A 24,974-nucleotide genomic window follows, 5' to 3' on the forward strand; every position below is an offset into this window, starting at 1 on the left:
GTGAGGGTTATTTACAAAAATGTAAACTATACCAGTGGTTTTAATTACTAACCAATGAAATTCTCTCTCTTTAATTGATTACCAAAATACCAACTATTTCATAGACATAAAAGTGACCACGCGTAACTGAAGTTCTGTGAAAGCTTTAGCAGAATTAGACACTTGTTTACTTTTTTAAATGTGTATTTATCTTATATTAAGCCTTTTTTCTCCCAGTTAGCCGTAATCAAGTAGATTTTTTAAGCCAGAACATTTCCAAGAAGAGTTTAAAGAAAATTTGTCCTTTTGAGAATTATTTAAGGAGAAAACTAAATATGCTGTGATTTCCCTATAAGTAATAAGGAAAATTGAGGTTAGACTTAAACATTTATTTGGCTCAGAATTCTCGAAGCACCGCTGGAAACATGCTAAGTGTGTAATGCTGAGGTTTCTGTCTCTCCTGTAGCTGAACCCGTGGATGACCTGACGTCAGTTCCTGCCTTAAATGCTGCCCAGGGGGACGCCCTGGACAGCTCCGGCTTCACCCCCAGGTAGGGTCCGGAACGTCTGTTCCGTTCACTAAAGAAATCAAAATTTTATTAAAGTTCCAGTTGGACTTTGAACTAAATAAGTTTTAACTAACTTACCCTGATAAAGCCTGTTTTAACGTCACTATAATTGAAATGTATACTGAAATGAATGTTTCATAAATAAGCTTTTATGACTCACACGGAAAAGTGGGGGAATATTATCCTCAGCTCCAATTAATCAGCCTGAAGCTAAACTTTTGCTGCATGACTTGTTTATAATTGAGATTATGTGATGCTTAAATGATAGGTAGCTCTTAGGCCTCAGGGGGAAATTTAAAAATTCTATTTGGGTTTTTTAATTTTCTATAAGTTTTTAATCTTTGAGGCAGTTTCCCCTGGTGTTTTGTTTGCCGGCTGCTGCAGCTGTTGCAAGATCACCGTGGCGTATATTCACTGTGCCCTTGACGCTTTATCTCATGCTTTAGTTCTTCATGTCAGGGAAGAGGTGAAAGCAAAGTAAACATTTAATATCAGGATAATCCTGACTTCTGACCTAAGTATGTGATAGAGACATTCATTTGTTTAAAAGTGGTTTTCAGCAAATCCTGTAAGCACTTTTAATGCGTATATATTAGAACCTAAAATGCGTATTGCCTTTGGACTCCCTAGTTTATCTGATTTTAAGTTTAAAACTGATGTTTTTTGTGATTTTTTTTCTTTAGAAATTCAAACAGATCTATTAAAAATACATTTTAAAAATTATGAGTAAGAAATTGAAAGTACTTTCTGCATGAATTCTTGGCTTAACCTAAAAAATATGAACTTGTGTGAAGCTGTCACCCCCTCCTCACATCTGAGAAGTTTCTCTCTCTACTGTGTGCTGATGCGTGTGGACAGAACCCTTACAGTACTCTTACTGCCTCTATAGGGCTTCTTACCACTGTGAACTTCTGCTCTCTGCAAGTATTTCCTTCAAATTAAGAAAGCACTTTCCTTCCTTTAGCCTCTGATTAACTCCTGTAAATTTTCTTACTTCCACTGAGTTTTCTATTTCGTAACCATCCCTGAGATGTACCACAAAGAGGTTAAGTTAGAATATGGCTGATCCAGGAGCGTCTCTGTCTTATCCCATGGGAAACGTTTTTCTGCATAGTATTTCCTCAGTGCTTTCCTGGGTTGGTTATATAGTGACATTTCCTTCTTTGAAAATTTAGAAAACACTCAGTGTTCTAGGTCGTAACTCTTATACTATTAAATCTTTAAAACCTCCGAAACTTTCCACTTAAAGACTAGGTTATTCCGTGATTATTGTTTCTAGGAACTTGAGTGGACAATCTTCCACATTTCTGACACTGGGAAATGTCTTAAGATCCTCTGGAAGACTCATCTCTTCTCTGTCTCTCAGATACCTGAGTGGCTACCTTTTTCCTTTTTCCCATCAGAAGAACTTCCTATAACCAGATGGATGTCTGAATTCTTTTCCTTGAAGAGTGGTTGTGTGATCCTCTCATTTCTGTGAGTTTCCATGTGGTCCATCTGTAGTTCTCCCATTGTAGAACTTTTAAGGAGGGTTCAGGGATTTCTCCTCTTCCTGGGAGTGATGCAGCCACACCTACACGTCATCACACCTGAATGGTGATCTTAGGAGGAAAAACAGCCAAAGGAGAGGACGGCACAGCGAGACATTTGTAGCAGCTGCTGCACACACCTGGCCACTGGCCTGCCTGGGAGTTACCCTACATCACATCCTCCGTGCAGACACGAAGCAAGGCAGCTGCAGGAAGAAGAGAAGAGTGAATCTGTTTTGTTTTGTTTAAATTAATTAATTAATTAGTTTAGGCTGCGTTGGGTCTTTGTTGCTGTGCGTGGGCTTTCTCTAGTTACAGAGAGTGAGGGCTACTCCTCATTGCAGAGGCTTCTCTTGTTGCAAAACGCGGGCTCTGGGCACGCGGGCTTCAGTTAGTTGCGGCACATGGGCTCAGCAGTTGTGGCTCTCGGGCTCTAGAGCACAAGCTTAGTAGCTGTGGCTCATGGGCTTAGTTGCTCTGAGGCATGTGGGGTCCTCCCGGTCCAGGGATCGAACCCGTGTTCCCTGCATTGGCAGGCCAGTTCTTAACCACTGCACCACCTGGGAAGCCTGCAAATCTATTTTAATAACTGTACTTGCATCTATTCAGGGTTTCACTCCTATCATAGATGCAGGGAGAGTAGAGGCTGTGGCACGGCTACTGGAGGGAGGGTGAGAGAGACAGACGCGACGGGGAGCAGCATGGGGTCCTCTCCCTTGGACTCCCCAAGAAACGACCTCGGACGTGAGCGAGAGGACGTGTGATGTGCGGGGTGGCAGCAGGGGAGGAGAGGAGATAACAGAGGTGTGCACATGTTCTGGGTGTTGTTGCTTTTGGAAACTTTCATGAAGCAGTAAGAGAGCAGCATTGTGGCTCACCTTTGACTCAAAAGCTTTAGTCGCTCGTTCATCTTTGCAGTTTGCCGTAGCCGAAAGGTAGTGTGGTTGCAGAGAGCTACAGGGGTCACTGTGTTCTGTCCCCAGCTTATTCTCAGCCCATCGGGGTGAGGAGGCTTAGCTTTGCCTGCTACAGGGTAGGCCATGGCAGACCGAAAATGTAGAAAAAGAAAAAGAAAATCGTGGCCAGATGTCATCATAAACTGAAAAGTAAACTATCTAATCACTGCATTAATTGGATAGGGTAGAATTAAATCAGAGGAAACGTGAGTATTAGAGACGCACAGGCAGGTGCGCGGGCAGGAGCTGCCAGGCTCTTTCACAAGGATTCGTTACACCTGTGCTTTTAGAGATGTCAATTCGACCAGAATCGTGCACACTGATGACTTTCACTTAACTTCTTTAATTCTCAGTTTTTCTGTTTGTAAAATGAAAATCATGTGCCGTATGTTATCTCACAGGGACATTGGGTTGTACATGAAAGTAGTATTTCAAGCCCTTGGGCCAAAAGACATAACATACACAGAGATACACATGATCACTGCTGTTGTTTGGTTTGGAGGCTGTATTCTGTTTCCTCATCTTTCTTTCACTTAGGATGGAGAAGCAGAAGTGACAGGGTTGTTTCTGGCTTCCGCTGCTGTGTATGAAATTTGTATGAAAGACCTAGACAGACTGTGATGTTTGCATGTCTTTTACGTTGCAGTGGGGAAGGAGCCGCATTTACACACGCCCGTCCTCATTTGCCTTCTAGACACTCACATCCCCAAGCTCATTCTTCAGCCTCAGGTAATGTATTTGAAGAAGCCTAGGAACATGCCAAGGAAGTGGTTCACTGGGAAATGATTGAGGATTAATGTAAATGAAAGTACCCAGTCCTTTCTTCTGAGAAGTGTCACCTGTACATGCTGAAAGGTTGCTCTCTCTGTGCTTGCTTTGCTTAATAAAATGATCTTTATGTCTCCATATGTATCTACTTACCTTATGTGAAATCTGTTAAATTGTTGTGTTAAAATTTTTTTACATGATTTCAATGACTTTTATTTACTTTTATGCATTTGAAGGAGGAATAAGAAGGTCTTCATCTATGTCCTATGTTGATGGCTTCATAGGGACATGGCCCAAGGAGAAAAGGTAAACAAAGAGACTTATTTCCAGTGTGCCCATGGTATCAAGAACTGCACCCCCCTCCCCTCCCCCATGTTAGCCCAATTACCACTCAGTTAGCACCTGCATTTGGAAAGGGCACGTGGGCAGCAGGTCGAGGGACCAAAGGGGTGGCACGACAGCCTTCCCCTCGCCTTGAGGACAAGGTGATTATGAGAAATGGGAAAGAAAGGAAGTATCATTTCAAATAACTGTTGTTGTTCAGTGATATCTGATCATTTCATTTCTGGGATTATTTAAGGATTTTTCTCTTTCATTGTTTTTTTTTAGATCATCAGTGCATGGCGTTTCATTTGATATTTCTTTTGATAAAGAAAACAGTGTACAGAGATCTGCTCCCAGCCGAGGAATCGCTCGTTCTCTTAGTAACGAAGGACTCACCCTGAACAGCAGTCACGTATCCAAGAACATTAGGAAGAACCTGTCCTTCAAGCCAGTGAACGGGGAGGAGGAAGCAGGAAGCATCGAAGAAGAGCTTCACGTGGGCTCTCATGGGGACCTGGCAGCCTGTGTGCCCCTGGGCACGGACCAGCTGGGGTCTGGCGAGCGCATGCACCACGGGCTTCCGCGCGGAGCTCTGCAGGGCAGAGTGCTGCTGGACGAGCTGGGCGGTCAGGTCGGGACCCCGAGCATCGAGGAGGCCCTGCAGATAATCCACGACGCCGAGACGCCAGCCCGCTCCCCGCGGCCCGACCTGCTCGCCAACGGCTTCTTCCTACACAGCCAGGAGGTGGGCATCCCGCGTGGCCAGTTCAGCCCCGAGGATGTGGGCGACACGAAGGGTGCCCTGAGCCCCGTGACCGACAACACGGAGGTGGACACGGGGATCCACGTCCCTTCCGAAGACATCCCGGAGACAATGGACGAGGACTCCTCGCTGAGAGACTACACCGTAAGCTTGGACTCTGACATGGATGACGCGCCCAGGTTCCTCCAGGACTACGACACAGGGAGCAGCAACGCCCGAGAGGCCTCGAGCCCTTGTCCCAGCACCGTCAGCACCAAGTCCCAGCCCGGCAGCAGCGCCTCCTCCAGCTCCGGGGTGAAAATGACCAGCTTTGCCGAGCAGAAATTCAGGAAGCTGAACCCCACCGACGGCAGGAGCAGCGGCAGCAGCTCTCAGAAGACCACGCCCGAGGGCTCGGAGCTCAACATCCCTCGTGTGGTGGCCTGGGCGCAGGTCCCTGAGGACACGGGCCTGCCGCACAGCCGCGACACCACGCAGCTGCTGGCTTCCGAGGTAGTGCATCTCAGGATGAAGCTGGAGGAGAAGCGGCGGGCGATCGAGGCCCAGAAGAAGAAGGTGGAGGCCGCGTTCACCAGGCAGAGACAGAAGATGGGGCGGACAGCGTTCCTCACTGTGGTGAAGAAGAAGGGTGACGGCATCGCGCCGCTGCGGGAGGAGGCGGCCGGCGCGGAGGACGAGAGCGTGTACTCGGAGCGGCCACGAGACAAGGAGCCACAGAAGGCGAACGGGCCGCGGAGCAAGTCCCCAGCCGACACCAAGGAGGGCACCGAGAGCCCCGCAGGCAGGTGGCCGCCGTCACCGCGGGCCCCCGGGGACCCTGCAGAGGAGCCACCACAGGATGGCGAGCTGCTGGAGCACACGCGCTCCATCGAGAGGCTCAACGCCTCCTTGCACGTGCTGCAGCGGGAGATGCAGCGGCTGGCGCTGCAGCAGGAGGCGCTGATGCAGATGCGCGAGCAGCAGGCCTGGGTCATCTCCCCGCCCCCACCCTCTCCGCACCGAGCGCCCCGGGACACCAAACCCCCCCGGCCGGCCGCTGACGCCCCTCGCCCTGCCCACCCGTCTCCACAGGCCGCTCCCCGGAAGAGCGCCTCTTCCTCTGTCAGGAACCAGAGGACTCCCAGGCCTAATGAACTGAAGATCACGCCTCTGCATCGGACGCTGACGCCCCCTCGGTCGGTGGACAGCCTCCCCCGGCTCCGGAGGTTCTCCCCTAGTCAGGTCCCCATTCAGACCCGGTCATTCGTGTGTTTGGGGGACGACGGGGAGCCCCAGGAGAAGGAGTCCAGATGCAAGGAGGGGGCCAAGGAGGAAGAGGAGGAGGAGGGGTCCATGGGGCCCCGGGAGCAGCGTGGACATGTCCCAGAGGACAAGGAGGCCCAGGTCCTGCCCTCGGCGGCTTCGGAGGGCCTGGCCCAGCCCGCCCCGGAGGCTGCAAGTCCCGACACGAGCGAGAGCCGCATGCACCAGCCTGCAGAAGCTCCTTCCAAACCCGCCCTCCCACCCTCTGCTCCTAAAAGTGTCAACCTGATCGAAGTCTCCCTCTCAGATTTGAAAGCCCCTGAAAAGGCTGACGCAGCTGTTGAGAAGTACGGCGGGGAAAGCGACAGAGAGCAGCTAGATGAAGAGCAGAAAGTGTGCTGTGGGTTCTTTTTCAAGGTAACGCGAGTGTGCGCGACCTAGGCTGCCTCGCCGGTGGGTGTTCAGTCGCCCGCGTGCCTCTGCGGCAGCCCTGCCTCTCGGTACAGGCCTGCCGGCACCCTAGAGTGGGTTCTGGTCCCCCCGTGGACTGCAGTTCCGTTCAGGCACTGGCTTCTAGCGCAGTCTCCCTGTCGGCACGTGGAGGGCATGCGCAGATGTGCTGCTCTTGTGCCCTGACCGTCTCCCTGTCACCGAAGCCTTTTGAAACCAGGTGATTCAGGCTCTTCCGAAAGATAGTCAGTAGCCAGTCTATAAAAAGCTCATAACTGGGCATCGCATGTAAGTCTGTTTTAGTTTATTTTCTTAATGTTGACATCTTTCCTTATGTGTATTGGTTTTTTTTTAAAAATCGTTTATAAACTGACCAGACAGACTCTTGCAAGCTGAAACATTTAAAAATATATAGTTAGAGCAGTTACCATCGAAATAGCTCCTCTAGGAGCATTGGCGAGGGTGTAGCATACGAGCCCTCCTCTCAGGACGGGTGCTGGATAGAACACGTTTAAACGGTACTGCAGCCAGCTGCCACAAGTACTGAACAGTGTCGCCTCGTGATGGTGAGATCTTGAAATTTATCATAGATAGTAGGACAAGAAAAGCCTAATGTTATTTAAAACTTTTTCTCCTATCATCGTTTCTTTTGTCTTTATATTTTTCCAGATTCACTATAGGGAAGAATATGGATTTTTTTATGATCAGAAACATGCATGTGTGTGCTACTCATGTTTCTTTTTTTAGTTAAGGGACCAAAGTAGATCATTTCTGATCCTGAATGGCTCCACAGTTGGGAATGTAGACAGGAGGACAGCACTCAGTGGCAACAGTTGATGGTTTGGGTTTTACAGGAAACGTACGGCAGTCCTGGAGCCAGCACCTGAGAACACTGATGTGCTTGCACCACTAGTTTTACTTTGGATCATTAAGTATCAGAAGCTGGTAACTTACTTGGAAGTTGGTCATAGGGAGATGGCCCTCTCAGCTCTTTTTAATGTTTAGAAGTTTGAATGTGAGTTGTGTTTTCTCTCTTAACAGTGTAAAACTACTATTTTTAATAGACTGCTACCGTAGACAGTAATAGATGTGTTTAACTTTAGAGACTTTGCTGCCTCTGCTCCCGCAGGCAGAGGAGGACAGAGGGGCATCCTTGGGTATGAAGTGGACAGGCTGTCTGTACCTTCGCTTCTGTCGCCACTGCCCAGTGCCCCCCACCTTGGGCCGTGGTGGTAGCTCGTTCCCAGGCTCCCCACCTCTGTCACGGTCCTCTTCTCCACACTGCCTCTCAGGAGCATAACTCCGGAGGCTCTTAGAGTTGCCTGTTAGGTACAGTTCAAGCCCTCTGCGTGTGTTCAGGGGCCAAGCCCGTTGGTCCACCCTCTCCCCCCGTAACTTGTTTTGGGATGTTCCATAAGACTGATTTCAGGCCTCACATCTGCTGCAGCCTTTCCTGGTTCCTCGGGTAGATGTGTGTGTGTCCACCTTTGTGCCGCTGGTATCCTAAGCCTCCTCCTGGTAACACTGCTGACCCAGAGTGTCCAGCTTCCTTGTGATTTGCTTCTCACACTTTCTCTTGGACTGTGAACTCCAGGAGGCGCTATGTCTTCTTGTCCCGGAGCATCACGCAGTGCCTGGTGAATTGCAGTGTGTGGAGTTTGTTTGACACAGACGTGGGAATGTTTGGACTGACTGTTTGATGTTGTCTTCTGACTTTCTCCATTCAGAGTTCCTCTCTCTCTGGTTTCTATGCAAAGCACCTTGTTTGTACCTCTTTCCCATGGGCTCTAGAAGCTCCTTAATCTAAGGTGCTCTGTCTTTTTCACATTTTAGTATCTGTGATGCCTGACGCTGTTGTGAATGTATTAGACATGCAGGAAACACTTGTTGAACCAAGCAAGGCGTCATTACAACAGGGAACCACTTCTACAGCTGCTTACTCTCATGACTTCTGAGCGATCGGGAAGCCCTCTGAGAACTCGGGCCCCCTGAGGGTTCAGGTAGAAGTTGGGCAGGCTCAGGACGCCTACAGGTCATGAACTAGCTCTGGGGTTAGATGTATAAGAATGTTCATCTTCTCTTCAAAGGAAAAGGCTGCAGTATAGTTCAGAACCCTGCAAGCAATCTATCAGAAGCTCAACTTTTTTAAAAAAGTCATGTAGCTATAGTTTCATTTATGTGATACAGCTTTGGGCAGCCAAATTTTGGGTGCTTTTACTGGAGTTTTCTATATTAAACAAGTATTTTAAATACAGCTTAAATGCAGTTTTTTAAATTGTGGGGAAACCCTCCACTCTAAGTTATTTATTAGGGCCCCAGAAAACTTTTTTTTTCCTTTTTCTGTTGTTCTTTGCGAACTTCCTAAGTTTTGAAAACATGTAATCGAAGAAGTTTGTGTCCTTTGTTACTTGATAAAAGGATTACCACATTAATTCATTTCTTCCGTCATAATTTTGGAACATGTCCACCTGTGGTGGGGTTGGAGTAAGCTTCAGCAGGTAGTTTGGAATATAAGTTACAAGAGTGACCGCAGCCATTGAAGATGAGGTTATTGGTACCTGAGACGTTTCCTCTTTCTCCGTGACACTCACTCTTAGGATGATCAGAAAGCAGAGAATGACATGGCGATGAAGCGGGCAGCTCTGCTGGAGAAGCGACTGCGAAGGGAGAAGGAGACACAGCTGCGGAGGCAGCAGCTGGAAGCCGAGATGGAGCACAAGAAGGAGGAGACCAGGTGGGGCCGCGTGGGAGGCGTGCCTCCTGCCCGACTCCTGCTAACAGGTGTTTAGGGACTTTTGCAGAATGCAGAGGCAGCTCAGTTCATGCAGATTTGGGTGGCTTTTAGAAGTTAATTTATCTTTCCAAAGCATTACTTGATTATCCCAAGTTTGAGGCATCTTAACGTTCTCCAGAAACATTAAGTTAAAGAAACTTCCCTGGGTTTTACACACACACACACACACACACACACTCGTGCGCACATTTGTAAAGTAGTTATTGATTAATGGTATGTTTAAATGACCTAAATTATCTCAAGTACATTTAAAATGAAACATTTTTCCCAGGTGCTGAGTCATCCTCCCTTCTCACGTAAGCGCACACCCGAGGGTGTGGTGCAGGTAAGGAACACACCGGCTTGTTTCCTAGGCGTAAAACCGAGGAGGAGCGTCAGAAGAAGGAAGACGAGCGAGCCCGCCGGGAGTTCATCCGGCAGGAGTACATGCGGCGCAAGCAGCTGAAGCTCATGGAGGACATGGACACGGTCCTCAAGCCCCGACCGCAGGCGGCGAAGCAGAAGAAGCAGCGGCCCAAGTCGATCCACAGAGACCACGTCGAGTCCCCCAAAACACCCGTGAAAGGTCCTCCAGGTAACGTGCCCACAGTGGGAGCCTGTTCACAGCAGCATAGCCCGGATGGCCGTGCTCCCGTGTGCAGAGCCAGGACGAGCAGAGGGGGCCTCCTGTGACTGGGGCGTGTCGTGCATGCGTGCACGTGGCCAGCAGAGCGCGCGCAGGGCCTGAACGTCCAGCTCAGACACGAGCCTGGCGGGGAGCTCGGCCTCAGACATCCGCTCCCTGCATGGTGTGTGTCCTGTGTGTCCTGGTACCTTTAAGGGTAGACCTGTGCCTCGAATGTGTACGGAGCACATCAGTGTAACAAGGAATGTGAGTTCAGGAGTTTGTGGGTCCCTCCTTTAAAATAGAAATGGTCAAAAATCTAAATTTATAATTTCTGGAGGTGAGATAACATATCTTTTTTATAAATTCAACATGCATACTCTTATTTTTTTAATATTTACTTTATTAAAACTAAATGCCATGGAAAATTTTAGAGAATTCCTATAGTTATTAAAACTGAAGGAAAATAACATAACATTGACTGTTTAAAGAGAACTCTCATGCTCACAGACATACGAAAACAAACTTACAGTTACCAAAGGGGAAAGGAAGGCAGGGTGAGATGAATTGGGAGTTTGAGATTAACAGATACACACACTACTATATATAAAATAGATAACCAACAAGGACCCACTGTACAGCACAGGGAACTCTACTCAGTATCTTGTAATAACCTATAATGGAAAAGAATCTGAAAAAGAATGGGTATATAAAAATTATATATAACTGAATCACTTTGCTGTACACCAGAAGCTAACACAACATTGTAAATAATACTGCAATTTAAAAAAAAATAAAGGGAACTCTACCTTTTCCAGTCAGTGAAAATATTTGATAGCCAGTATTGGCTGAAATTAATAATTTTCTACCTGGGGATTATTCCTAATATATTGTATATTCCTAAATATATTTTATTCTTGTGAATTCTTTGTTTTCTTTTTAAGTTTTTTCTTACAATCACTGAATTATATCTTGGATTACCACATTGTTTCTGGAATAAATCCTAGTAGCAATTAGTTTTATCATTATTTCTTTTTTCTTTTTCCTCTAGTGTTATGGAGACATAACGGGCACACACCACTGTGCAGTGCAAGGTGTGCAGCTTAGTGATGTGACTCGCACATCATGAGGCGATGACCACCGTAGATTTACCGAGCATCCCTTGTCTCGTGCAGATATGACATTAAAGAAAGAGAAAATGTATTTTTCCCTTGAGACGAGAACTCCTAGGGTCTGCTCTCTTAGCAGCCTTCATGTACTGCATCGCATGGCAGCGTCAGGACAATTATAAAGTATAGTCATCGTGCTGTGCATCACACCCCGGGGCCGCTTGTCTCGTAGCCGGAAGTTGTACCTTTTCACCACCTTCATCCGGTTCCCCCTCCCTCCCCCAGCTCTGGTAACCACACAGCTCATGTCTTTCTGTGAGTTTGTCTCGTGGAGTGTAAGGGACCTGCAACACTGTGTCAGCGCCTGTCACACAGCGTGCTGCTTCATTTGGTGTTTCTGTGTGTTTCAGGATGATTGCCAGGGTCGGTCTAGTTACTGCCTGTCATGGCACAAAGGTGCCTTGCCCCCCACTCTGCACATCTCATCCCTGTGGCTCGTTTATCTCCTAACTGGAAGTTTGTCCCTCTTAGTTTCTGACGTCCTTACTTCTCAAAAGCAGTTCCTTGCTCATTTTGAATGAATTGTGTGTATATGCACACAAGCATATTACATATCTAAAAAGGAAAAGAAACTACGTAAGCTCAATTTTCATACGCTGGTGTTGTCTAATGAACAGACTTTTCTAGTTGCTCCTTTTGAATTTCTGATCTTGTTTTTAATTCAGGATCATGCATTTATCGTGTCTTTTCAGTCTCTAGCCTTTCTTTGGCATCACTGAACACAGGCGACAACGAGAGTGTGCATTCAGGCAAGAGGACCCCGAGGTAAGTCACGGCACAAGCGTTTTCATGGGAGCACTATTTTGTACCTCGCAGTGAGCGAGAGCCGTAGTCATAGATGCTTGTAAGTGTCACTCACTAGGACAGTGTGGGTTTCTGTGGTTGCGCCTACGGTTGATACAATCACGACAGAAACAGAAAGTACCTCCTCTGTATAGCTCTAGCCTCTAGTTTTCTCCCCATTAGAATAATTCCAAAGCACGCCAATTGTGACTTAGGAAAGATCTCTCTTGTATGCACTCTCTTTCTTTCTCTGGGACATATACACATTAGAAGCTAAAAATCAGTATTTTATTATCTTATAATTCCCACATAAGAAAGGAATGTTTCTAGTGACAGCCATCAGCTCTGAGCTCTCATCTGTGTATTACCGTCCTGCTGCATGAATTGCCAACTGTCGTATGTGAAAAACCTTCATTTTGTCATTCAGCACACACCTGTGGAATGCCTGCTGAGCTCTCGGCACTTGGATGTGTAGCTGTAAATGAGACAAAGTTATCACCATCTTAGTTTTAAGCCTCTAGGTTGAGTTTGGTTGGTGCTCACATATACCCTCTTGAGCCCCAAAATGTTTTTTCTCTCTTTAAGACGTTAAAAAAAATCTTATTTATTCAGATCGGAGTCTGTAGAAGGCTTCTTATCTCCAAGCCGGTGTGGCAGTCGAAATGGCGAAAAGGACTGGGAGAACGCATCGACCACGTCCTCTGTGGCTTCCGGAACAGAGTACACAGGTCAGTGCCCTTGCGTTTCCAGGGGAACAGCTTAATGCGGGGCTGAGACTAGATGCAGGCTGTGCTGAGCAGAGGTTTACTGACTTGCCTTTTGGTCTAAACATGGGAGATGGATCGAAAACAATGAATGCAGGTGGTCACTTTCAGGTAAGTCCATTTCAGTGATGTGCATTGTCCAAGATGAATTAAGATAAGATAAAAAGTAGCAGTACCAGAGGAATCAAGATGGCGGAGTAGGAGGACATGCGCTCACTCCCTCTTGCAAGAGCACCAGAATTACAACTAACTGCTGAACAACCATCGACAGAAAGACACTGGAACTCACTAAAAAAAAAAAAACACTCCACATCCAGAGACAAAGGAGAAGCCACAGTGAGACGGTAGGAGGGGCGCAATCACGTTAAAATCAAATCCCATAAATGCTGGGTGGGTGACTCACAAACTGGAGAACTGTTATACTGCAGAAGTCCACCCACTAAAGTGAGGGTTCTGAGCCCCACGTCAGGCTTCCCAACCTGGGGGTCCAGCAACGGGAGGAGGAATCCCCAGAGAATCAGACTCTGCAAGCCAGCGGGATTTGATTGCAGGACCTCCACAGGACTGGGGGAAACAGAGACTCCACTCTTGGAGGGCACACAAAAAAGTGTGCTCACCAGGACCCAGGGGGAAGGAGCAGTGACCCCATAGGAGCCTGAACCAGACCTACCTGCTGGTGTTGGAGGGTTGCCTGCAGAGGTGGGGGCAGCTGTGGCTCACCGAGGAGGCAGGGGCACTGGCGGCAGGGGTTCTGGGAAGTGCTCATTGGTGTGAGCCCTCCCACAGTCTGCCATTAGCCCCACCAAAGAGCCTGTGGGCTCCAGCACTAGGTGGCCTCAGGCCAAACAACCAACAAGGTGGGAACACAGCCCCACCCATTAGCAGACAAGCAGATTAAAGTTTTACTGAGCTCTGCCCACCCAGCCCTACCCACCATCAGTCCCTCCCATCAGGAAGCACCCACAAGCCTCTTGGATAGCTTCCTCCACAAGAGCACAGACAGCAGGATCAAGCAGTATCAGCTGCATTTTGTCTTGTGGAACTGAAAACCACAGCCACAGAAAGACAGAGAAAATAAAAAGGCAACAAACTTTGTACCAGGTGAAGGGACAAGCTAAAACCCCAGAAAAACAACTAAATGAAGAGGAGATAGGCACCCTTCCAGAAAAAGAGTTCAGAATAATGATGGTGAAGATGATCCAGGACTTTGAAAAAAGACTGGGTGCAGAGATCTAAAAGTTGCAAGAAAAGTTTACCAAAGACCTGGAAGAATTGAACAAACAAACAGAGATATGCAACACAATAACTGAAACGAAAAATACGCTAGAAGGAACCAACAGCAGATTAAGGGAGGCAGAAGGGTGAGTAAGTGACCTGGAAGACAGAATGGGGGTAATCACTGATGCGGAAAAGAATAAAGAAAAAGGAATGAAAAGAACTGAAGACAGCCTAAGAGACCTCTGGGACATCGTTAAACACACCAACATTTGCATTATAGGGGTCCCAGAAGGAGAAGAGAGAGAGAAGGACCCGAGAAAATATTGGAAGAGATTATAGTTGAAATCTTCCCTAACGTGGGAAAGGAAATAGCGACCCAAGTCCAGGAAGCACAGAGAGTCCCAGGCAGGATAAACCCAAGGAGAAACATGCCAAGACATATAGTAGTCAAACAGACAAAAATTAGAGACAGAGAAAAGTTATTAAAAGCAACAAGGGAAAAACGACAAATCACATACAAGGGAACTCCCATAAGGGTAACAGCTGATTTCTCAGCAGAAACTCTGCAAGCCAGAAGGGAGTGGCAGGATATATTTCAAGTGATGAAAGGGAAGAACCTACAACCAAGAATACTCTACCCAGCAAGGATCTCATTCAGATTCGAGGGAGAAGTCAAAAGCTTTCCAGACAAGCAACAGCTAAGAGAATTCAGCACCACCAAACCAGCCCTTCAACAAATGCTAAAGACACTTCTCTAAGCGGGAAACATAAGAGAAGAAAAGGATCTACAAAAACAACAACAAAACAATTAAGAAAATGGTAATAGGAACATACATATCAATAATGATAAGCTTTGGTTTCCAGTGTAGGAGCAATCGCATCGTTTAAACACAGGCGTAGTTCTGACTTAGCAATGCTGTTTTTATTTTATTACTGTTATTAAATCCTTGCCACAGGACCAAAGCTCTTCAAAGAACCCAGTGCAAAATCCAATAAGCACATAATACAGAATGCTTTAGCTCATTGCTGTTTGGCTGGAAAAGTAAATGAAGGTCAGAAGAAAAAAATACTGGAGGTAAGCATGTTTGCATGCAATTAGATTTGGCAGCATTGTGAAACTATAGGAGTCTTCTCTTTCAGTTCAAGAGAAAATACTCTTCAGGGACTCCTAGAATTTCAACAGCATATTAAACATCTGTAATAACTGTGTGTTCATTGTTAGACTGAGTTTACTTTCAGACGGGATTCTGGAACACCGCAGATTTCATTCAAGCCTGGGCATAGACTTTAGATGATAATATAAAATTATAAGCTATTTTCTTGCCCAGAGTCACTCATCCATGTTTCATAAATGTAGATAACATGATTTGCCTCTTGTAAAATGAAGCTCTGTTGCAAAGGAGGTCACCAGGGCCTGGTTGTTGGTGTCGGGGACAGTTTGACAGCCCCAGAGTTAGCAGACACCGCAGGCCTTCAGGTGCCTCTGGGATTACGGTTCCAGCACAGCCAGCAGGACCTGAGCGGGAGGGTGTCTGCACACGTTTCAGGCCCTGTGTGCTGGGCTTGTATCACGTGCACCTCATTTTGGCTCCTAAGGATTTATGTTTTGAATTACATGTCATAAAATTGGCCAAGAAATGTAACACAGTTATACGAATTGTATTCAGCAAAATGTTTAAGGACATTCATTGTTGTTGTTTTTGTTTCTTGTCGGAAAGGAAATGGAGAAGTCAGATGCCAACAACTTCCTGATCTTGTTCCGGGATTCAGGCTGCCAGTTCAGGTCTTTGTATACTTACTGCCCGGAGACTGAAGAGATTAGTAAGCTGACTGGGATAGGCCCTAAATCCATCACTAAAAAGATGATCGAGGGCCTCTACAAATATAACTCTGACAGGAAGCAGTTTAGCCACATCCCCGCCAAAACTTTATCTGCCAGTGTTGATGCAATTACCATCCACAGCCACTTGTGGCAGACCAAGAGACCAGTGACGCCCAAGAAGCTTTTACCCACAAAAGCATAGGGACCAGGAAATACTTGCTTCAGAACATTCATGGTAAATTTGCACTTCATCGTTCCTGCCTATAGAAAACCTTTCTAATTGCCGACAGACTTTTACTCATTGAAACTGGACATTCGGCTCTGTTGTCATGACAACTGGAAACAGACCGCAGCGTTTGGAGCACAGGGGACTCACCTGGGTGACAGGCAGGCGGTGACGCCGTCGGCTCACAGGTGGAGGTCGCCTGCTTGGTGTCCCACACGCGGAAGCACTGAGTTCTCATGGACACTAGTGGAAACACGGCTAAGATTACCAAGTGCGTGTTTTGTTTGTTGCTTTTTTTTTTTTAAACTTTTTAACGTACGTGCCTGTCTTCAGATGGTTTACTTTGCTGTTTTCCTTTCCTGGGTTTGTATTGTTTCACAGGTAGATCATGGAAGTAGGAAACAGGCCTTCAGAGGTAACTCGCGCCTTTCTTACGATGCTGAGAGAAACACTAGTGTTTAGTTTTACAGTAACTCTCATGTTTTAATGGTGTTAGAGCATTTGCAAGAAATATTCTAAGTATTTACAATTCTGTATTTATTATTCACTCAAGTATTAACGTTTCTCTATTAAATAAGAGGAGGAGTTGTAAAGAGCTGCTATAGGTGCACTTAAACCACATGAGCTTAACCAAGATGTTGTAAGAAGTTGCTGATTAAATCAGTGCTGTTTTTACACCACTTCTGGCCAACTCAGAATAATTTAGATTGTTCTTTTAACAAAAGGCTTTCTGTCTCTTAAAGTATGTCACTTTATAAGCTGGCAGAAGTGAATGACACTTTGAGATGGTCTCTGAACCTGAAGATGGAAGACTTCCTGCCACGAGTTCTCAAGAGGTCTTTACATTTTATTTATAGCTGGCATAAAATTATATTTAGAATTTTTAAACATGTACAAAGGGCTACATTTTAAGTTTAAAATAGCTTCACATTCTTTTACTTATATTGAGTTTTTCTCCTTTTTTATCCTTTTCAAGTGGGACTGCTTAGATGAAGTACACACTTGAAATCTTCTCTATGTGGTCTGGGTTCCTTTAACAGTGTATACCAGAGGGTTAGTTGGGGAAAAACTTCATTCTCAGGAAAAGACTTGAACGATCCTGTGACCCTGTTATGTTTCAGTGTTGTGACAACTGTGTAAACGTGGAGGGAAAGGCAGTATTGTAGCATTCGTGAGGCGCGTGGTCTGTTCTCTTTCATGGCACGGAGACACTGAGGTGTGTACATCTCTCGGATGGCGCTGTTTAGAGGAGTAACTGCTGTCTCCTGTGATGTATGTACTCATTTCTAACAAGAGGAGGAGCGCGGCGCCCGGAGCTGTGCTTCCTGTGACTGCAAGGCCTTCAGGTGTCAGCGCGTCTGGGCTACCAGCGTCCTCTCAAATGCTGTCATGTCAATATTTTACTGTAACTTATGTTCTTATATTTATGTATATTTGTTAAAATTGTAAAAAAAGTTTCACAGATTTTTTTCCAATACCTGTGCAAGATACATGTGTAGCTCAGAACTATTTGTGATCTACTGTTTGCATGTAAGAGACCAGGATATATGTAACTCTTATATTTTCAGTGTATACATATTGTGTATATAATATATGAAGATTTAAACTGGGGGATTGCACATCTTACCATTCTATCACGATTAGAAGGAAATGATTGTCAACTACATGTTTAGATTGACTAGTTTAAAAAAATAGTAAGTGGATCTAATCAAAATGTGGTAAATAATAGAAGGAGAATTAATAACATTCTACATGATGAAATTTGTTCTTTTCAATCAGTTAAATTTCCCTTATCAAAGCAATCTTCTTGGTGATACTACTTGGCCATTAAATTTTTTTTAATTGGCTGCAAGACAATGGAGGAACTATGTAAAACCAGACAGGACCATGCTTTACTCTCTCTCAAATCTGTGTGTGTCCAGTAACGTCCACAGTGTCTGGAAGCAGAAGGTGAATATCGCCGTGAAAGGTCCTTGCTCTCAGTGGGGCGTTTTATTTTATTCATGCAGAAGGAATATGGATATATTTAAGTCTGCAGATTTTTTTAAATTATGTTTTTAAAGTTATGCAAATGAAAAGTATGCTATTTCCTAAAGTCTGGAGATATCCATCAACCTTATGGAGACACACGGGTGCTTCTCGCCATCGCAGGCCACGTTATTAGGGTAATCGTTCAGTTAAGTTTGCCAAACACGTGTCATGGTTGCCAGTGCGGCCTGTCAGGTCCTGCCATTTGACACGGCTCTGGAAAGCTTTTCATTCCTCTCGGCTTTTCAATTTTGTTTTAGAATGACTGTCACATTTTTTATTTGGCTGTTTTTTAAGCCAAATTCAGCTTTTTAACTGTAGTTTCACGGCCACTTTGGGCGACGCACAGCGTCCGCGGTGCCTGCTGTCCACTCGAGCGTCGCTTGCAGGTTTTCTACGATGCTGTGCTGTAAGATACTGTCATATTTGCTACTTCCTGGTACCGTGTAGTTTTTCCCCTTTCATTTGAATAAAAGCATGGCACCAAATGTCTTTTCTGTTTCTTGAAGAAAATATGGGCTTTTTGGTAACATTTGAACTTGGGCAAACTCATCACATAGTGTTTCCTGTCTCTTAACCTCTGTTTACACTGAACAATTTACACATTGAAATGTATTTGTAATCATAAGAAAAATAAATTGAACCATTCAGGTACTCACAAGCGGTGACTCTCACTCGACGCGTTCTAAATCCTGACGTAGGCGAGCTGCGGGGCCTCCGCTTCCTGGGCTCGGCTCGGCTCACGGCTGCGCCGCGGTGTGTGCTGCTCGTGCTTGCCTTGCGTTCGTTTCGTCCACGTCACCTCGCTTTCTTCAGGTGAAGTGATGATCGGGTGTGTCAGGAGGAACCCTCTGTGCCTTTGGAATTGAACCGCCGGGCCGCCCCGGTCTTGGCTGCCGTGGGAAGCCAGGTCGTGACCATTATTCTCGAAGTTTCACTTTGGTTTTGCTGATTCTCCTCATTGAGACCAGAACCATTAAAGAAAAATCTAAAAGCTGTTTAACAACAAAAAAAGTCCTTCACTCATAATTGCATACCTGCGGAAATGTCTGCCGTTGCCAAGCCTGTGTGGCCTCCGCCTTTGGCCCTGTGGTGGGACACTCTGGCCTCTGAACCGGGCTGCACTTCCACAGTGTTTTCTGATACTTCAGTTTCCAAACACGGAAGTTTTTAACGTGAGCGCAGGCAACACGAGAGAGGTGTGCACAGGCCGCGGCGCCCGGAGTGCGTCCCCTGGCCTGGCTCGCCGGCGGCTCTTCCTTGGGGCAGAGGAAGAGTCTGGTGCAGGAGAGGAACAGGTGCCTTTATGTGGAAACCTGTCTCCACGGAGAGAGGACAGCCAAGGGAGCGTGGCGGTGCGGCTGCGACCTCAGCGTCGGGCCTGAGCTGGGCATTCTGTCCTCCCTCAGGAGTCACAGGTGCTGAAGGCACACACCCACATGGGGCTTCCCTGGTGGCGCAGTGGTTCAGAATCCACCTGCCAGTGCAGGGGACACGGGTTCGTTCCCTCGTCTGGGAAGATCCCACATGCCAAGGAGCCACGAAGCCTGGGAGCCACAACTACTGAGCCCACGTGCCACAACTGCTGAAGCCCGCATGCCTAGAGCCTGTGCTTTGCAACAAGAGACGCCCCCGCTCGCCACAACTAGAGAAAGCCCGCGCGCAGCAACAAAGACCCAGCACAGCCAAAAAAATAATAAAAATACACCTACATCTCCTTAAAATGGCAGTTCTGCTTTTCAAAGAGATGTGAGAAATTCACTGTGTCACCCGGGGGCTGGGTCCGCCGCTCCTCACCCCGGGGCTCCGGAACCTCGTCGGGGTGGCCCACTCGGCCCGGAGGGCGCCTGCAGGCTCCGGCAGGAGGGAGTCCCGCCGCCCGCCACGGTGCTGTCCGTACCTGGAGCTGCCTCGGTCCACAGGGGTTCCTGTTAGGTCCGCACGAGAGACAGAAAAGGATGAAGGATGTTCCACTTCCCGCTGTGGAGAGCGAGGGCAACAGAGCTGAGCAGCCTGGGGCCCGCCAAGGGTGTTTCCGCCTGCGTGTCTTCGCGCGGGCGGCCGCGGGTGCTGTCCCGCCGGGGCCTGCGGGCGTGGGGTCCGCGCCTCCCCCCCGGCCAGGGCCCCGCCGCCGCCGCGGGTGCTGCGCCGCGAGCGGACGCCCGGGGAGGGACCCGCGGTCCCCGCGCTCGGACCTGACGGGGGTTCCCCGGTTGCCTGATGCTCCAGCCCAGACACCGGGCCGGCGCCGCCCCTGCGGCGCAGCGCCTGGATTCACCAGCAGGCACTGCAGGTGGAGCAGCTCCGCCGACAGGCCGAGGAGGCAGCCTCCGGGCGCGAAGGTCGCAGCAGGACGGGCCCCTCCATCGGGGAGCTCGACGGGCCCGAGGCAGACGCCCGCAGACCTCGAGAGCAGCCGGCGCGGCCTCCGCTGTGGTGGGGGCGGGGCCCGAGCAGAGAGGCCGCGGAGCCCTTTTCTCCTTAGCGGGGAGCGGTTCCTGCTCGCCCAGCACGTCTCGTCTCGTGAACGCGGGCTTAGTAAGGAGCGTAAGACTGCCTTACCGGATCAGCCGGTAGGACGCTCCTGCAAGCGGGTCTCAGACCTGCAAGGGGGTCTCAGACCTGAGCTGTTTTTGTGTAAATTTATTTATGTCTTGGCTGCGTTGGGTCTTTGTTGCTGTGCACGGGCCTTCTCTAGTTGCGGTGGGCGAGCGGGGGCTACTCTTTGTTGTAGTGTGCGGGCCTCCCAGTGCGGTGGCTTCTCTTGTTGCAGGGCGTGCGCTCTAGGCACACGGGCTTCAGTAGTTGTGGCTCCAGGGCTCACTAGTTGCAGCGAGCGGGCCCTAGAGCACGGGCCCAGTAGCTGTGGCACCCGGGCTTAGTTGCTCCGATGCCTGTGGGATCTTCCCGGACCAGGCCTTGAACCCGTGTGGCCTGCATTGGCGGGCAGATTCTGAACCACTGTGCTACCAGGGAAGTCCCTCAGACCTGAATTTTGAGTTGCCTTAAGGGTCTACTTTATGATCACAGCAGCTCGACAAGGTAGCTGCTTGTAAACTGCATCCTCTTGGCTTGGAGCCAGAGGTGGCCACCGTGTTGCCCGTCCCATGTCCCAGAGGACGTGAAGGCAGCGGAGCGTGGGGCCCGGGGGGAGCCCCCAGCGTGCCCACGGACACTGGGGGTCTGTGCTTGGGTCCCTCACCCTGCCACCAGTGTGTCCGCACAGGCGAGCTGAGTTGGTATTTGCCAGGCGAGTCAGTGAAGGAGGGCTGCCTCGTCCTGGTCCAAAATTCAAATCAGACCGAGACTTGGTCTGGTCTCTGCTGGGCCACCACTGTTTTCCTACTAAAGATATTTTTGCCCTCAAAATAAGAACCCTACGTTGGCATTCCTGCTCTGACCCCTCTGGTTCACACATACCATTCCCTGGGACCCAGGGGGCAGGTCGAAATCCCAAACTGCCGGTCAGGACGAGGGTGACCTCCTTACCTTCTCTCTGGCCCCCCATGATCCCCCTCAAGTTACGGGCTGTCTCAGGTCTCCACTCTCCCCTGGGCCCTGCATGCCCCCTGCTGTCCTTCGGGGCCTCCAGCCTCAACCTGGACCGGCACCTCCGACAGCCTGCGCCTCCAGCGCCCCTACCCCCCACCCCCCACCGTGGGTCTAACCTTTCCCCTGGAAGTTCACGGCCATCCGCAGCTCCACCTGCTCAGAGAACAATGGTCCACCTTCCAGCGAAACCAGCTCCCTCCTGGTGGCCTCCAGCCATCAAGGCCAAAACCTTCAAGGGCGTCCTTTCCTCCTCCCCCCCCCCCCCGCAAGCATGGACGGCCCGGACCCCCATCACGGGTCCCATCCTCACCTCCCTCGGCCCCAGCCTCGCGGCCCGTGGCTACTGCAGGTGAGACTCGGGTCCGACGCATCTTGCGTGTCCCCCCACCCCGCACAGTCCCAGGGCCTCCTCGCCACGCCCGGACAGCTCAGGAACCCTCCGCAGCTGGCCCGGCCACTGTCCCAGCAGCTGGCAGGGAAATCCCCAGAGACACCACGAAACTAAGACAGGTGACATTTCGAGATAAGTCATCAAGGTCGTCGTGGAAAAGGTCAAACTGTCAGGACAACCTTGGGCTGAGCTTACACCCGTCGCTTGTATGTCCATTCGCAGGGAGGGTGGGGCTGGGGTGTTGAGTGACGGTGACCCCTCGGCGCTGGGGCCGCTCAGGACGTCACCCTGGTATCACGTTGCCCCCAGGCAGCCCTCTTCTTCAGGAGGCCGCCCCGCTGGCCGCCCCGGGGACAGGACGGCACAGTCTGCCCTGAGTCACGGTGAGGCCTGCGGTAAAATCCGTCCTCTCCAGGAACGTGGGAGCGGCTCTCGAGGAGGCACCACGGCAGTTTCTTCTTGTCTTTTGTTACCTGGTAGAACAGGCAGGACGGGGTGGGAAGGGCAGGTCAAGGGCAGGTCAGGTGGGAGGGGCAGGATCAAGGGCAGGGTCGCAGCCCTGAGCCGCCTGCCCCCCCCCCACCAGTTCCTACTGAAATGACTAGAAATGTGCACCCACTTTGCTACCCCAGCTTTCAGTGAAATCACTGGAACGTAACGGCGGGTCCTGGTGAGCAGCCTGCGTGGGCTGAGGAATCACTACCACCAGCTGTGACTGGCGACTTCCTTTCCAAACACATTCTGGGGCCATTGTTCTGCCAAGCGACTGCCCTGCAGCTCGCCTGCCCGGCTCCTGCCGGTGGAGATGGAGTCCCACTTTCCTTGAAAGCCGCCCTCTTCCCCTACCCCCCCACCCCCACCCCCAGGCCGGCTCTGAGGTCGAAGCCCCTAGCACTTTCGCTCTGAGTCACCACACGGATGCCCCTGCCCAGCCACCCGGGTTTAGTCCCTGCGAGTTTCTGAGACAGTCGAGCGTGTGAAACACGGCTCAGCCCCTGGCATCCAGGGTGCGGCCCCGTCCCCGGTGTGTGCCTGTCCCTTGGGTGGGGAGGCTGCGGGGCGGCGACAGGACCACCGCCTTCCTTCCCCGGACACCCCTCCCTGCCCCGAACATACACACACACACACACAGGCACACACACGGGCCGTTAACCCCTCTGACCGCAGAAGAGGAGAAATGCCACCTGTCTGTGCCTCGGCCCTATCTGCGTCTGCAGCAGAAGCCCCCTCACCCCATGGGATTCACCCCCTGTGACCCCACCAGCGACCCGCGGCGGTCGAGTCTAGAAGCCCCCAGGTGGGGATGGGCTCTTGATAGGTTCCCAGGGCAATTCCAAGCCCCGCTGAGTGCACAGAAAGCGAAGAAGGGGTGGGGGTGGGGCAGCTGAGCCTGGCAGCTCCCAGGGGCAGGGGGAGCCCTGAACCCCCTGCTCGGACCCCGCTGGAGGCGGGGCTCCCCCAGGGCTGTCTAAGGTGATCCTCAACCATCAGGGAGACGCTCTCCCGCCCGCTCTAAGACGCGGGAACTGGGGCCCAGCTGCACACAGCTGTCAGGTACAAAACTGACGTGGGAGCCAGACTCAGGGCAGTGACAATCTGACCTGTCCGTTCACTGGCCAGCAGCAGACACTCGGACACAACGTGTGAGGCGGGTAATGAACCTGACATCACAGCACAGCAGGGTTTTTAAAAAATATTTTTAATTCAATGGTGTTGGGAACGTTTGATAGAAATCTGAAAAAAAAAAAGATTACACTCTAGATGGATTTAAAAAGATAAAACTTTTAACAAGAATAGAATGGAATTTTTTAGATCATCAAAGAGAAAGTAACATTCTAAACAATGAAACTGCTAAGAGCACCAAATTGGACTATGAAAATATAAACCAAAAATGTTTTAATTTAAATTTAAAAAATTTAAAAACAGCTAAGGAAAAACTCTGGAAAAATATTTGAACCAAATGGGACAATGATTTATCCTAAATATATAGCGCATACACACTAATAAGAAACACAAACGATTACAATAGGTAAATGCCTGAAGGACATAATTAGGCAGTTCACGTAAGAGGAGTTACATCTGGAACGATTTTCAATCTTATTGTTTTCAAAGAAATGTAAATGTGAATGTAAATTAAAGTGAGGTACCATTTTTACCTCATTACCTACTGAAGTAGAAAAATATTGTCTACTGGTGAGTATCTCCAACAAGATTACGTTGACCCCAAACCCTCCTGCGATGCCAGGTGGTCTGAGCACTGCAAGCATTCGTCTCAAGCCATGAAAACTTTCGTAGTTTCTGACCTTCACGAGGGCATCTGTACTCCGAGAACAGAGTGAAAGAAGAAAAACGTTGCAAGTGCAGTTATTTATTACAAATTTCTATAACAGCAAAACACACTGCAAACAACCTAAATGTCCAAAATAAAGGGATTAGAAAATTCAGCAACATAGAAAAATGTGGATTTGCATTAACTGAGAAAAGCAGACTATAAAACTGTGCACTTTCTGATTACAAACACACCTCTGAAACAGTTGTGTAAAAAATATGTACATGGAGAACACCTGAAATGGAATGTTGACAAAATAGAAAACCCAAGAATAATGGGATTACAGAAGAATCCTCCACTTTAGAAAATGTCTTTCACCGGTTGGAAAGAAATTCACCACCATGAAAAAGGCCGGGAGGCCTTTTTCTTACTCCACATTCTGCGACGTGACTGTGGTTTTCATGATGAAAGAGGTAAGATAATTTTCAAATTTCTTCCAAAAGAGATAAGGTGATTATTTGTACAGAAAAATTAACATTGAGAGGAAAAGTGGTGAGCGCTTCAATATACAGCCCATAAAGGAACAGAAATAAAATAAACCTACTCCTGGAAGACATCTAGTTCAAAGCGCTGGTGTTTGTTTATTATCTCCTCTGATCTCAGGCTTGTGCCAGTCGCCGTGATGGGGAGCTCCCACGTCACCCAGGAGCTGCTAATCCCACGGGCCGGGCAGGGCCGACCCAGGTAGCCAGGCGGCCCGGCTCCAGCACCCAG

The 24,974-nt window shown here is 48.8% G+C and overlaps 1 protein-coding gene across 5 annotated transcripts in view; it reads left to right on the plus strand.

Annotated features, from left to right (window-relative positions):
- Positions 1–18,649, plus strand: part of CAMSAP2 (calmodulin regulated spectrin associated protein family member 2) — a 105,133-nt gene extending 86,484 nt beyond the window's left edge. For 3 of the 5 annotated variants that reach the window (XM_057725728.1, XM_057725730.1, XM_057725731.1), the window contains 10 exons: positions 446–530; positions 3,680–3,762; positions 4,038–4,107; positions 4,411–6,547; positions 9,178–9,314; positions 9,728–9,948; positions 11,840–11,912; positions 12,543–12,658; positions 14,869–14,987; positions 15,631–18,649. In XM_057725728.1, the coding sequence (XP_057581711.1) occupies positions 446–530; positions 3,680–3,762; positions 4,038–4,107; positions 4,411–6,547; positions 9,178–9,314; positions 9,728–9,948; positions 11,840–11,912; positions 12,543–12,658; positions 14,869–14,987; positions 15,631–15,936 (3,347 nt within the window). In that variant the 3' untranslated portion in view covers positions 15,937–18,649. Of the gene's footprint in view, positions 1–445; positions 531–3,679; positions 3,763–4,037; positions 4,108–4,410; positions 6,548–9,177; positions 9,362–9,645; positions 9,949–11,839; positions 11,913–12,542; positions 12,659–14,868; positions 14,988–15,630 lie in introns of those variants that run through there. The other 2 variants (XM_057725733.1, XM_057725732.1) reach the window with 2 other exon arrangements.
- Positions 18,650–24,974: the final 6,325 nt, after the last annotated feature.

The sequence above is a fragment of the Hippopotamus amphibius genome, chromosome 3, assembly GCF_030028045.1.
Source record: "Hippopotamus amphibius kiboko isolate mHipAmp2 chromosome 3, mHipAmp2.hap2, whole genome shotgun sequence".
Taxonomy (NCBI): domain Eukaryota; kingdom Metazoa; phylum Chordata; class Mammalia; order Artiodactyla; family Hippopotamidae; genus Hippopotamus; species Hippopotamus amphibius.